This window comes from Delphinus delphis, chromosome 18 (assembly GCF_949987515.2).
Source record: "Delphinus delphis chromosome 18, mDelDel1.2, whole genome shotgun sequence".
NCBI classification, from domain to species: Eukaryota; Metazoa; Chordata; class Mammalia; order Artiodactyla; family Delphinidae; genus Delphinus; species Delphinus delphis.
The window spans coordinates 1,448,776-1,464,096 of record NC_082700.1 but is presented as its reverse complement, the minus strand read 5'-3'; the positions used below and the strand labels follow the sequence as shown (position 1 = coordinate 1,464,096).

General features: G+C 37.4%; 1 protein-coding gene across 3 annotated transcripts in view; it reads left to right on the top strand.

Annotated features, from left to right (window-relative positions):
• Positions 1-15,321, top strand: part of ZDHHC20 (zinc finger DHHC-type palmitoyltransferase 20) — a 73,423-nt gene that overhangs the window by 23,772 nt on the left and 34,330 nt on the right. For all 3 annotated transcript variants that reach the window (XR_009516762.1, XM_059995613.1, XM_059995612.1), the window contains exons 2-4: positions 3,620-3,646; positions 7,598-7,701; positions 13,273-13,393. Coding sequence is in view for 2 of the 3 variants with exons in the window: in XM_059995613.1 (XP_059851596.1) it covers positions 3,620-3,646; positions 7,598-7,701; positions 13,273-13,393 (252 nt within the window). In the remaining variant the exon portion in view is untranslated. The remainder of the gene's footprint in view (positions 1-3,619; positions 3,647-7,597; positions 7,702-13,272; positions 13,394-15,321) is intronic.

Here is a 15,321-nt window from a genome sequence, read left to right as displayed (position 1 = left end):
CAGTCGTGTCCCTTCCTCCAAGAAAAATCTGGAAGGAACTACAGATTAGAAACTAGTAGTTACATACCAGTGCCAGGAGTGTTATGATAAGGGAATTGTATAGATTTATTTACGCCACTCCTGTGGTCAGGAAGGCCCTCTTGACGAAGTAGTTCTGGTCATTCTTGGTTTGTCTAGCTTTGTTTTTGGTATGGAACAATTTTGTTGCTTCCTGTAGTTGCGTGCTGTCTTAGTGGGAAGTTGGAAGAGGCAGCCACCAGAAACTGTTAGCCAGATGCAGTTTAAATCAGAACTCTGCTCTGACAAGTGTGATCACACAGTATGTTATCAACTTTTGATCTGTACTAATACGATTACTAAAAATGGTATCTTCTCGTAGTTTTACTTTGGATTTCTGTTATGAATGAGGTTGACCATCTTTTTTATGTTTGAGATGTTTGTATTTCCTTTTCTGTGAAAAAGTGGGTTGTTTAAAAACAACTCTTATTGATTTGTAGGTACTCTTTAAACAGAGAAATTAGTTTTTAGTCCATAGTAAGGATTGTGAATATTTTTTCCTAGTTTCTTGTTGTCTTGTAGTGATTTTTTTCGAGCGTTTATTTTTACTTTTATGCAGTCAAATATATCAGTATTTTCCTGTGGCTTCAGTGTTCTGTGTCATACTCTGAAATACCTACTTAGCTCCAAAAGCGTATATATTTTAAATTTCCCTTGTTTCATGTAGTACACGCATGATTTTGTTTTTATTTTTTTGCATTTAAATCTTTGATACTTTTGGGATTTATCCTGACCTGTGTTGTGAATCTCAGTGGTGTCTTTTTTCCACATGGCCACCCGTTTATTCTGATGCTATTTATTGGCTCTATCCACACTGATTTGAAATCCCATGTTTATCACATAGCGAATTCTTATATGCATTTGGTTCCATTTGGGAGCGTTCTGTTCTGTTCCAGTGATGTATTTATTCATGAGCCGGTACAAGTGTTTTAATAATTGCGGCGTTTGTCGTATTTTTAGAATACTGTGCTCTAGGATTTGACTTGACTAGTGCTACTTCATTATTCATCTCTTTCAAAATTTTCCTACTTCATCGTGTAAGTTTATTTTTCCACAAATGAACTTTGGAATCTGACTGCTTAAAAAATAAAAGTATTTTTATTGAGATGACACTAAATTTATAAGAATAACCTCAGGAGAATTGTCATTTTAATGATGACTCTTCTATGTAAGAATATAAGCCTTTCCACCTGTTCAGATTTTTATTAGTGTCCCTCAGAAACATCAAAACGTTTCTTTTTGTATAGATCTTGCTCAGTTCTTACATTTATTCCTAGGAACATTATTTTCTTAGGTGGCTTTGTAAATAGAACTTTCTTTTATTATAACTTCTACATAGTGATTACGTGTATATTGGGAAACTACTGATTTCTGTATATCAGTTTTTGTACACTATCACCTCTTATAATAGTTTTTCAGTTGGTTTTCTTTGACTATAAAAGAATGTAGTCATATAACCTACAAGTAGTGATACATATGTCTTCTTTTCAATTTCTATACAATTAACTTATTTCTCTTTTATAATTGTGTGGCTACTGTAGTGCTTCCCAATCATTTCATATCATGGCACGTAATGCAGATTATATTTTTAGTAGTGTACACTAGCATAAAGGGGAAATGCTTTGTGAGGCCAGAGGGGACCAGCCCAGGGTTTAACTACCCCAGACCATACCTGAATGACCTAAGATGGGCTGGAAAAAACCCTATGCCTCTCTGAAACAATATTAAAGAAAAAAAAAAAAGTAATGATCATGAACCTTCTTGTTATGTTATGTTCCTGACACAATACTTCTATTGTGTTTTCTCATTAAATTATGTTGGTTTGGGGATTGAGATAGATATATTTTAGTTTCTTAAGGAAGTATCCAGATACTCCTGGATACTTTAGTCAAAAATGAGATTTTAGTCAAAAATGGATATTGAATTAATAAACATTTCTTAAGCATTGTTGCTGTATGCCAGGCTTTGGAACTAAAATACTGAATAAAGTGAAACACTCCAGGAAAGAATACAAGTCCAAGTAGACTTGAGTTCAGATTTTTTTTTAAATTAATTTTACTTATTTATTTTTGGCTGTGTTGATTCTTCATTGCCGTGCACGGGCTTTCTCTAGTTGCAGCGAGCAGGGGCTACTCTTCGTTGCGGTATGCGGGCTTCTCATTGCGGTGGCTTCCCTTGTTGCGGAGCACGGGCTTCAGTAGTTGTGGCGCGAGGGCTCAATAGTTGTGGCTCACGGGCTTAGTTGCTCCGCGGTATGTGCGATCTTCCTGGACCAGGGCTTGAACCCGTGTCCCCTGCATTGGCAGGTGGATTCTTAACCACTGCACCACCAGGGAAGCCCTTGAGTTCAGATCTTACCTACACAGCATGTACTAGCTCTGTGACCTCAGGGACGTCCTTTAATTATTTTGAGTCTTAGTTTATTTATCTGTAAGAAGGAACTAATGATAACTGTTAGGTTTGTTATTGTTCTAAGACATGATTCCACACTAATGCAGTCCAGCGGGGTGAGACAGACATGTCAACAAGTAATTGTGAAAAATGAGGTGGTATGGTAGAGATGGAGGGGTGAGCAACGTTGAAATAAAGGAGTGACCCGCTCTGCCTAGAGTGGGACTCAGGAAGGCTTTGCCAAGGAGGGAGTGTATACACCGGGTCTTGAAGGATGAATAGGGGAAGCAATTGTGTGTGAAACATCTTGATGTATTTAGGAAACTGCAGGTTTTTTTCAGGATAATTAGACCGTGGGTATGGGCAAATGACAAGAGACTGGAGAGGGGGACAGATTGTAGATCACAGAGGGCCTATAGTGTTTGCTACTCTGAAGATTGTGGACTTTTTTCTGTAAGTGACCGGTGGGTGTTGAAGAGTATTCCATCTTCAGATTTGCTGGTGATGAGGACGTGTTAAACTGCGAGTAGAGTTGCTTTAAGCTATCGCAATTGAGAAAGTCCTAAAACAAGGCAATGGGAGAAATGGGAGGGGGAGGCGGATGTGAAGAGACTTAGGTAGTAGAATCAACAGGACCCAGAGGCCATTGGACTATCCAGAGAGGAGGAATAAGGAGCAGTTCCCAGGGTTTCAAACTAGGAAGAAAAGTGCTCTAAAAATCACAGGATAAGTTCCTCTTTTTTTTTTTCTGTAGAAAAATAACAATGTGTTTTGTGTGTAGCTTTTACAAAAAGTTTGGTAAGTTACATCACAGACTACTTAATTAAGTGCCCTATGAGTGCCGTAGAGGAGAGTTCTACTCATTCTGTAGGTAGCATTAAGAAAAGAGCTAAAGAAAACATCATAACTATAACCATATAGATACACTTAAAATTACCAAAGGTCTGAAGAAAAATTTTAGTGTGATTGCAATGTTTATGGTAAAGAAGAATTTGAATTTTAGTGTTTCCGTGGTTTTTGAGTGTGCAGTTCTGAATTTGCCTTATTGTTTACATTTTACAACTAAAGTTTATGTTTATGAAAATGATATTAAGGTGATGAATAGTCAACCTGAAATAAAGGTTATATACGAGTGTTTAAAATATATTCACTGTGTTTTCTTCTATTCTAGTTACACTTTCTGGAAATGGAGAAAACGGTAAGGCGCTTTTAACTTTTACTCTCAAGTTAAGTAGACTACTTATGGTATCTTAATTACAACCCATATACTTGTTATTTAGTGATGACTCTGTGTGTTTTGGTTTCCAGGAAGGAGATATATATTCTTAAAGCTTAAGTAATTAAAAGGAGATGTGTTATTAGGTTTATTTTTATACATTCAGTATATTCTCATTTGTGTTATTTATGTAAATTGAAGTTGCTGTTATTTTGTAAGGCATCTGGTACCCAAACTTCTTTGATGTATTTATATACATATTTTTGCCTTGTATATTCTTCAGAACTCTTTATAGTAGTGGTTCAAAGATTTTTAATATCAGTTCTAGCTAAGTTTGAGGAGGAGGTGTTTCATGATGTCTAAATTTTATTGGTAGTTCTCTTGTTTATGCATTTGTTTAAAATAGTACTTCACTACTCATAGTCATTTGATTAAGTAACCAGACTCTGAATTTGTAAATTGTATTACTAGTTCATTTTGAAATGGAATTAAAGTTTTAATGACTAATCAAAGAGACAGTGTCTGGAGAGAAAAATCATTACTCAAAATTTTATTGAGATAAAAGAAAATTTTAAGTCCTTTGAGATCAAATTTCAAAAATAAAATTTGATTTGAGATATGAAAATCCAGAGGATTTCTCAAACAGTTGAATAATTAGAAATTTTTTTGTGTGGTGGTGGTTTTTTTGGCCGAGCTGCGTAGTTTGCAGGATCTTAGTTCCCTGACCGGGGATCCAACCCGTGTACCCTGCAGAGGAAGCGCTGAGTCCTATCCACTGGACCGCAAGGGAAGTCCCTAGAAATTATTAATAAATATTCTTATTGTTGAAAATAGAAGGCATTAAGCATGTAAATCTCAAGTTGACTTTGGATCTAACTTCTCAGTAACAATAAATATAGACTCAATCTTGGTAGGCTTGTTTTTCTTGCTTAAAATCAAAACTGTTTCCTGTGTGTTGAAAGCACAGACGTAGAAAGCAGAGAATTTCTGAAGTTCTTATAAAAGAACTTTTAACTTGGATCATTATTTCTTGGGGCTATTTTCCCCATGTCTTTCAGAGAGTCTTTGAGTAAAGTTTTTTGTTTGCTTATTTGTTTCTTAATTCAGTTACAGGTGATTTTTGAGTCAGACCTTTTGATTTATAGGTTCAGTTTTTCTTTGAACTTTGATTTAATTTGATGAGTTAAGCTTTTACTTTAAGTATTACTTCTAACCAATAGTTTATAGCATATATATGGGATTATTAGTAATCACACTAATTTGAACTTATTTAAAAACAATATCTCCTGTTATTATTTATATTATAATTTGATAACTACCGTCTATTAAGTGCTTACTATATTCCAGGCAATATACTAAGAGATTTATTTTATCTTTTCTTTCTTTAACTGAAGGTTAAGATTTTTTAAGGCAAAAACCATGTGCTTTTGTTCTCACGGAGAGCAAAAATATTCTAAAAAAATATTAAATGTTTAAAAAATGTTAAAGTATATTGTTCTGTATTCTAGCCTTAGTTGTAAGTAACTCAGTGATTAAGAAGTTTAAAGTTAAAGTAACCAAGCTATGCAATAATACGTAGATGAGGATTGACAAACTTGATTGAATGTGGGGGCAAGGCAGTAATATAAAGAAGTGAGATGAGCTATAGGTGAAGATAAAATTGCAGGCTTGAAAAATGGCTTCAGTGTTGGTGTAACAGGAGACTGAGCTCCAGCCTGTTTTTCCAAAGGAGAAACAAATGAGGGGATGCTTTTGAATCCATTGGTTAGACCATGGGGTTTAGCATAGAGGGAGCTGGAATGATAGAGAATGCAGATTTTGCGAAACCACAATATTCAACGAGGATGACATCAGTTTTTGTGAAAGTGAAAAGAAAGCATATTTGAGAATAGAAGGAAGTTGTGGTTAGGGCTTCGTCTTGGCACCAGATGTTATCTCTGAAGTAGGATGTGACCACTAAGATAATAATTTAAAAAGCAGAGGAAAATTAGTTTAGATATGACACAGTGACAAAGACCTTGGGTTTTTATCAAGCATATATGGGTTTGAATTCTGGCGTTATCATTTAGTAAGTAAGTAACACTGGGCAAAATATTAAATTTTCTGAGCCTTCAATTTCACATTTGTAAACTGAAAGAATACCCACGAGACCATTGTGAGGGCTAGAAATACGGTAACATTATGTCTTCTAGTAGACTTTCAGTAGGTAGAAGGGCTGACTTGAGTAGCTATAGTTAAAATAAATATGGTTACTAGGAAGTTTCAGAGTTTTAGAATGCATTCATTAGTCATGTAGGTGGAGCTATTTCCCAGGAATTGCATAGCCAAGGGGGATAAGAAACGGTGAGCCACATATCTTACGCTGGCCACTGAGATGGATTGGAAGCAAGAGACTGGAAGGCAAGGGCGCCCATTGGCTTGTGCAGTGACCCATATGAGATGAGCAGCAATTTAAGAACTATTGCACTAGCAGTGAAAAGAATGAGAAGTTTACTTTGAAAGAGATTTTAGGAACTAGAAGTTGAAGTACGCGCTCCGTGCTGATTAGCCAGCCATGCGTTGTGAGGGCCATCGAGCCCTGGCTTCCTGCATCAGTCATCTGTGTGTCTCAGGGTTCTGCTCTGTTAGACCAGACATGGACCAGTATAATTGAAGAAGAAAATGCTGGGGTCCAACAAGTTGTCGATTTTGTATCATTATTTTATGTGAAAACATTTTTTAAAAACCAAAAACATAAGGAAAAGTAACCTCAGACCAAAGGAAGGACAGTACTTCAAATTGAGTACATGTTAGCTTTATAAAAACTTCACTACATTTTTCTTAATGTTTCTCATTTAACTGCAGACCAGTGAAAACTTTTATCAGTCTGTATACTTGGGTAACACTGAAATAGGGAATGCACAAAAAGAACCAGTTTTTGAGAATAAGGAACTACTATACTTGGACAGCAAGGATGATAATAGCCAATATTTATTATGTGTCAAACACTGTTCTAAGTGTTTTGCATTTATTAACTTATCAATATTAAGCAGCTAACTTAAAGGAAACACATTAAGTGCTTTAATTGAAGTCTGAGTAAATTATTTGGGGAGAATAGTATGAAGGGATAATAAATTCTGAAAGTAATGGAGGAGGCTTTTGGAAAAAGTAATATTTGATCCAAACTTTACAAATGAGTAGAATCTCAAACTTTTGTGCTCATCTCTGCTTTGTTTTCTTCAGTGAGTTTGTGGTGCTGCATTCCAAACTGAAAAAGAATTTAAGCACTTGGTAAATAGTTCTGGCTTCTTAATGGAAACCAGTCCCACTTCTTACAGATAGAAAAACCACAGAACACAACAAAAAGTTTTTAGTTATATCAGTGAGTTAATATTTGGAGATAAAGATGTTGCAATGTTACACTAATCCACTTAGGAAACAGTTATGGCAGAAATTCAGAGTGGCTAAAATTTTTTCGTTACCCCGTGTTGAAAACGACAATGGAATTTAGGATACCTTTCCTGACAGTCCAGGAATTGAGTTGTTTATTTTCAGTATATAGTTCCTTGGATTTAATGTTCATAGTGAACATTAAATAATAATTTTTAAGTCATTTAAAATCTAACTTTTAGGAAGTGCTTTTGAAGGAGGTGCTCATAAGAGTTCAGCTTAAATCTTCAGCAACTTAATGAAATCAAATCTCATCTCAGAATACAGTCTTTATTTATAAACCAGGCCAATAACCCTTAAATGCAGGAATAGAATGTTTTTTCATATCTGTAATGTTAACGTCATGCAGATAAAGGAGTGTATATATTTGATGTTTTTAGTACATTTTAATTAAATTTTTTATTGGATCGAGCCTCCTGACCCTAAATATTGTGTTTTAATATGTAATGCTTTTTCCTGTTTTCACCTGGATTCAATGAAATGTTATTTGTTTTTATTTACCAGGAAAGGCCGTTGTTTACCTTGTGGCTTTCCATCTGTTCATTGTTATGTTTGTATGGTCCTATTGGATGACAATTTTCACATCTCCCGCTTCCCCCTCCAAAGAGGTAAATTTAATGTTGGTAAATTACCAAATGTTTTCACTAATTATGGAATTATTTTCCCTGTGTTACCTTTGTTAAAACTTTATTACATAATGCATTTGTTCTGTTTTCATTCATAAATTGCTTGGTAACTCTACATTGTGAGTGTGAGTCATCAGCGTATCCCTCAGATACAGCCCACTGACGCAGCCTCGTAAAAGTTGGATGATGGCGCTGAGGTTTAGCTGTGCTAATATTCTTCTGCCATGCTATGTTTTCTTAAATTAAAGATGTACTTTATGTCACTGGAGTGAATAATCTTAAGGGACAGAATTGAGTTAGGAAAGTAGAGTTTATTTTTGGAAACTTTCAACATTTATTTTTTCTCAGGCCTGAACAAATAAGCTGCAACTAAATAAAGTGCTTTGATCGCGGGAAACAAATTGTCTGTGCTGTGGCTCGTTACACCTAGTGTGGCTAGTGTTTTTGCTGCTTGGAGGTTCCACTTGGAAATAATATGAGTACACATTTATGTGGAGTAGAGCTGAAGACCACTATGTCTTTTTTGCCTTGATGTAGCTGACTGAATTCTCTTCACCTAAAGTTTAGAATAGCTAGATAGATAAGAATATATTCTCTGGAGTTAGGACTGCCTGAGTTTGATTTTCTGCTCCAACACATTACTTAATGAATCCAAGGCTTAGTTTTCTATTTGGAAAGTGGAGCTAACAGTCATGCCCGCCTCTGTAGGATGTTTGTGAGGATTAAGTGAGATTCATTCATGTAAAGCATTTAACATAGGACTTGCCATATGGTTAGCACTCAAATACTAGATGATGGTAATAATGTAATTGTTTCCCTTTGTATTAGATCCATCAAAATCCATTAAAAGTTATAGACGTATGTTTAAAGATATCAACTTCCATTTAACTTTTTATAGAACATATATGCAGAAAACTATACATGCCATAAATGTACACTTGACGAATTTTCATGAACTGGACACGTGAGTAACCAGCACCCAGTTCCAGAAGCAGAACGTGACTGCTTTCCCATGAGCCCCTCACACTCCCTGCAGCCACTGCTCCCCCGACCCCTGCCCACCCAGTTACTGCATCAGCTGGCTTTGCCTGGTCTGCGCCTCCCGTGGATGGAGTCACACAGGATGTGTGCTTGCGTGTCTGCCTTCTTTCATTAACGTTCTCTTCGTGTGCGATGCATGCATGTTGTTGTATACAGCCGTGGCTCCCTCCTCTGCTGTGTTATAAAACACAGTTTATCTGGTCTCCTGTTGATGGGCGTGGGCGGTTGGGCAGCTTGCAGTCTCAGGCTTCTACACGTAGGACTGCCGTCAGCATTCTGGCACATGTACGTACGTACGTAGTCCTTAGGGGCAGATGCCCAGCAGGAGCATTGCTGGGTGCTGCCCGTACATTCAGCAGTAGTGGGTAACGCCAGACTCTCACTGCCCGTTGTTTCTACTGGGGGCTTTTGTTTTAAGGGATAATGTAAACCACAAATCAAGCTTACTGTTTCTTCAAATATATTCTTCAAACATTTGCTAATAATTAGTCGGCCCTTAAAGTTATATTACAAATTGCCACCCATATCTTAATCTCTTAAGTTGAAAAGGACCTAATTTTATCTAATCAATTACTAGTAGTGATGGCTGTTGGAAACATAGCATGTGTGAAAGTAAATAGTTTTTATTACAGGAAATAAAAAATATAATAAGAAAAACAATTGGCAATACTTTTGAGAAACAGGATAGTACAGAGGTTCAGAACTCAGGCCCCAGCTCCAGACCCCCTCGTCTGCCTCATCCCTCTGCGTTTCTAGCCGCGTGACGTTGGACACACTCCTTAGCTGTCTGTACCTCAGGTACGTCCTCTGTAAAGTGAGGATGGTAGTCGTATGCACCTTATTGGATTGTTGTATGGGTTAAATAAATTAACCATACGTACATGTGATTGATGGTATTTATAATAATATATAATTAATGCTATAGGGCAAGTGCTTAAAAGAATGCCTAGCACATTAGTGCCATCTAACTTACTTTTTTCTTTTTTGGTTGTTGTATTTGCAATGTTGTACCCATTTAGCATTTAGCCCAGTGCTTAATTAAGCCTTTACGTCCACTCCATCCTTCATGCTCCCCTATTCCTGTAAGTGTAATTGTAAGTGTAATTGACAGCCTGTGTCCAGTGGCCCTTCTATGGCACGATCTACCTTCCCTGTCATGGACCTTGTCATCTAGTATTGTAATTGCCTGCTTACCTGTATGTATCACCTTATTAAATTGCCGGTTGTTTAAGGGCAGGGATCATTTCTATCACGTTCTCCACTATATCCCTCTCCCACTATCCGGCACACAGTGGGCATCAGTAAGTATTGAATGGATTGATTATTCAGTCATGAAGGGACAGCTAAGCTAGGCTGCAGTGACAACCAGGGACCGGAATGTAAGATTATCTTTCTGAATAAGCTTACTCTGGGCTGCCTGAGTAGCTCTTGATAGGAAATCGCATAGTTGTGAGATAGATGTTCATGACCGCATTACAAGGACTCTAAACGCAGAGGCTCGAGCAGCACTTCGGGCTTGGATCTAGGGGGATTGGTTGGGTCGAAAAAGCAAAAACTATACATTTTTAGGGAAGTTAAGTTATAAAGGTAGGCATTCTTTTTTCATTCTTTCAGGCGGCAAGTATTTCCTAAGCATCTGCTCTTTGTTAGACTGTGGTGGGCTCTGGGAATAAAAAGAACAAGACAAACATAAAATGTTATAAATCGTGATACATTTAGAAAAAGGACGCGATGATGTGGCAGAGCATAACAGTAACAGCTATTAGGAAAAAAGCTGTTTTAGATAGTGTGATCAAAGAACTCTCTGAAGAAGTGGTATTAAAGCTGAGACCTTTGTAAGTTATCTCTTCCACTAAAGGATAAGCTTTTTGAAGGAAGACTCTGTTATTTACTGCTGTATCTTCATTGCCTAGAATCAGACCTAGTATATAATAGATTGCTAAATACTTGAGTGAATGAATGGTAAGGAGGAAGCAGCATAAGAAAAGCTGGTAGGCATCTTCCATCACTAAGTGTCATCTTTCTAAAAAGAAAATACGGTTCTGTCGCTTCTCTGGCATTCCTGCAGAGGTTGCCAGTGGGCTGGTCATTTGCCTGGTACACAGACCCTTCACGAGCTGAGGTCCTACTTCATGTCCATTGCTTCTTCCTGGAACTCTGTATTCAAGTAGTGTGTTGCCCTGAATATACTATTTTCACCTCTTTGTGTTTTCCATATGCCGCTTCTTTTGCCAAAGTTTTCTTTCTGCTTTGTCTTCCTGGACGATTCCTGTTGATCTTTCTAAACCCCGTTCAGGTACCTCTTCTTCCAAGAAACTTTCATTGACGGCCCTCACCCCTCCCAAGGGAGCTTTGATCACACCTTGCAAAGAATTGCTGATTTGTAATTCTGTGTTTACATGGTTAACATTCGTACTGAACTATAGGAATGTGTTTTTGAAGGCAAAGGCTGTATTTTTATTCATCTTTGGATCCCTGGTACCTGGGACAGTGCCAAGCTCTTAATTGGTGTGTAACAGATACTTAAATTGAACCATTTGAACACTAAATTTAAAATAATGGCATTTCATAGTTTGAATTCTGTTCAGTAGTATTTAATGAAAAATAGACAGGAATAATTTCAAACATCTAGCTCATTTTAAGTTTTGTTTTGTTCCATTCCTCATCTAAAATCCTGGTGTCTCTTGAGATTTTCATTTGGTTTAAGCTTTTCGTAATTTATAACCATAGTTCTTACGGAAAAGTAATGACTTTGAGGCCTGGCTAGAAACAGCTCAGCCCAGGAAAATTCTGTTCAGATTTTACAAGGAAACTGTAAAATTTGATTAGAGCATCTTTCTTCCAAATATATATTTAACGTTATACCATATGATTTTTATTCTCTGTTCTGAATGTTTCAGAGATGCATCATGTCAGGGAAGAACTTTCTAGCAAGTTACAGTTCTCTTAAAGGAGAACGGGCCGTCTTACAAAGTAGGAAAGTATTTTTGTACCTGACAGTATTCGAGGGGGTGGATCTCAGAAATGTCTGAAGATTCCAGCCTGCCTGGAGTTTAGCTGAGTGACCTCCAGAGTGTCAACGTCAAGCTTGTGTGTGATTTTTTTCTGTCCTGTTCATGTGTCCATGTTACTTCTTGTCCTTTATGAGCAGCTTGGGGGTTTCTTGTGTGCCACCAAGATTTAGTTGTGGGAGCTGGGCTGGGCCATCTAAGTGGACTCTGCTACTTCTTAAGCCATCGTGTTTTGGCCAGGCTAGAGTAACAAGTCTGTAAAAAGAAAGAACACGTATTTCACATGAGCAGCACAGAGGGAAACATACTAGGGTAGAACTCAAGAGACTTGTGTTTTTATATCAGCTCTGCCAATAATTCTGCAGCTTTAGAAAATTCCCTGAGCTGCTTGGGATCACAGTTTCCTCACCCCAGAGCTCTTAATCCTGCCTGTGCTGCCCTATCGCCCCATTTGTAACAGAAGAGGCTGCATCAGGAAGGCAGTGCCGTTGTTGACAATGAGGCGTTGAGAGTGTGGAAGACTTGGCACTTGAGTTCGCAGGTAGACCAAAATACTCAAATTTTAAAAGATAAAGTTTAGTCACGACCCCTTAGACCTTTTCAAGCAAAACCCTGTAAGTAAATAAAAATTGAGGAACAGTATTGTTAAAGTATGAACTATGATCAAGAGCATGTCTAGGCCATTTTTTTGTTTTTTAAAAAAATCTGTGAAATAAAGACCAACAGACACTGAAAAATAACTCCTGGTTACATAAAATAGAGGCATAAAACTGAGGTCCTTGAGATGCTGGGATGACATGAAAAGAAGAGCAACTGAACAAGTCCTTTGTAAGGAAAATGCTATTTAAAGAAATAGGCTGGAGGCTGCCCACACACGGGAATTAAAACTTCAGAAGTGGAAACTGGAAACAACTCTATAAAGGAATCTGTCCTTGAGAAAAGGAGATTGTGCTTACCTTGGCAATCCTTAATACTTCTGGAGAAAGCACCCTGATTGATTAGCTTTTTAAAAGCAAAAACAGAGTAGTGAAAGAAGGACTTGTTGTCCTCATTGAGAAATTTGGCCAGAAAATAGTAGGGCCCCATGCCTGTGATATAGCCTGTTACGCAAAGCAAGTGACTCTTTGGACATTCTTCCAAATCTCTTGACACTAACTTTCAAACACCAGAATTTTTACTAACAGAAAATATATATTAAGCCCTTTTTGATGGGGAAAGTTAATCTTCTCTGTAAAAAACAAAAATGCAAAAAATATTTAGTTCATGTTCTTTGCCATCATTAGTATGGAGGGCAAATATTTCTCAATCTGTCAAAGGTATGTGTGTGGTTTTGTTAAAATGTGCTTGATTTAGCTTCCTAAACAAATTCGAAGACAAGTTTTGCCTTTATAGAAGGAAATATTTTTGTTTTTTCTGTTCTGGATACAACTTTGTTTTTCTGAGCCTGATAGTTAATAATTATGGGATTAAAAAGAATTAATAGTTATTTCTCCTTTTATAGTTCTGCTTGTCCAATTCTGAAAAGGAACGTTATGAAAAGGAATTCAGCCAAGAAAGACAGCAAGAAATTTTGAGAAGAGCAGCAAGGGACTTACCTATCTACACCACATCAGCTTCAAAGAGTAAGAAAAACAAATCTTAAGCTCTTCTTCCCAAATAATGTTTAAAATATGATAATTTTTGCCAAGATATATTTGCATGATTTGACAATTAAGTGGATATTGCGGTTGCCACAAATAACATCTGTGGGAACAGGATTTTCACGTGTTGTGTATCTTACATGGTATTTCAGATAATAGGTATGTACATATGTTGATATAGATTTTTCAAATGAATTTATTTATTTATGGCTGCGTTGGGTCTTCGTTGCTGCGCGTGGGCTTTCTCTAGTTGCAACGAGTAGGAGCTACTCTTCATTGCGGTGCACAGGCTTCCCATTGCAGTGGCTTCTCTTGTTGTGGAGCACGGGCTCTAGGCACGTGGGCTCAGTAGTTGTGGCATGTGGGCTCAGCAGCTGTGGCACGTGGGCTCAGTAGTTGTGGCTCACGGGCTTAGCTGCTCCACGGCATGTGGGATCTTCCCAGGCCAGGGCTTGAACCCGTATCCCTTGCATTGGCAGGTGGATTCTTAACCACTGTGCCACCAGGGAAGTCCCCTGATATAGATTTTTTAAGGAGCTCACTTTAATGTGGATCTCTTTTTTCTGCATTTCTTTTTTTTTTCCAACTCAATCTTCATGGCTAAAAATTTCATTTATAATTTTTAGCAAACCATCATTTTGGAAATCCTGATTTGAATTTGAATATTTTGTGTCATCACTGAGTAATTTTTTTAAAAATCAAGAACGTGGTAACTTAGAATGGGGAGAAATAAAAGACATCAAGGGGAAGAAGCTTGTTCAAGGCTATAAAGCTAGTATTCAGAGAGCCAGAATTTGAAGTCAGGTTTGTCTGGTTCCGAAGCTGTGTCTGTCCCACTGGCCCCCTTGACGTTTGTGACTGCAGCAGCTTCCTTTTCTCAGGGGCAGAGCCTTACTGATAGGGATGGACCTGTGAGCGGCCAGACTGGTCATTTAAGTACAGGAAATTGTTTTAAATTATGTATTATACATCTCACTAATTCATGCAAATACCAGATAATGGTGATAGCTAACAGTTACTCTGACCTAAGTTCTTTACACATACAGACTCCTCTAAACTTCACACCAGCCTGTGACGGAGACACTGCTCTCTCCATTTTACAGACAGGTTAAGTAACTTGATGAAGGTCATACAGGTAGTCATACAGGTAGTCATATAGGTAGGTCATACAGATAGTATGTGAAAAGGTGCTCTGCCTATAGAACCCCTATGCTTCTCAGCTCTGAGGGGAAATAAAAGGAGCTTTACCTTTGTATAATTATGTACACATTCTGACTTAGGAATTGTAGAAGGAGATGTTTGACCGACGTTTAAATGTTTCATGCATTTCATATAGGCACACCTTGGAGATACTGTAGGTTTGGTTCCAGCCCAGTGCAATAAGGTGAATATCACAATAAAGCAAGTCACGTGAACTTTTTGGTTTCCCGGTGTGTGTAACTGCTATGTTTACACTGTACTGTAGCCTGTTGAGTGTGCAGTAGCATTATGTCAGAAAAACACATACATACCTTAATTTAAAAATACCTTATTGCTAAAAAGTGCTAACCATCATCTGAGCCTTCAGCAAATCATAGCAGTAATATCAAAGATCACTGATCACAGATCACCATAACAAATAAAATAATAATGAAGCTTGAAATATTTTGAGAATTACCAAAATGTGACACAGACACACAAAGTGAGCAACTGCTGCTGGGAAAATGGCACCAATAGATTTGCTCGATGCAGGGTTGCCACAGACCTTCAGTTTGTAAAAAAAAAAAAATACAAAAAAACGCAGTATCTGTGAAGCGCAATAAAACGAGGTATGCCTATACTATCCCTTTGCATAACCAATATATTACCGTATAGAATGAAAACATGGATTTCAGATCAAACCCCAGCTTTTCCATTGCTAGTGCAATGAG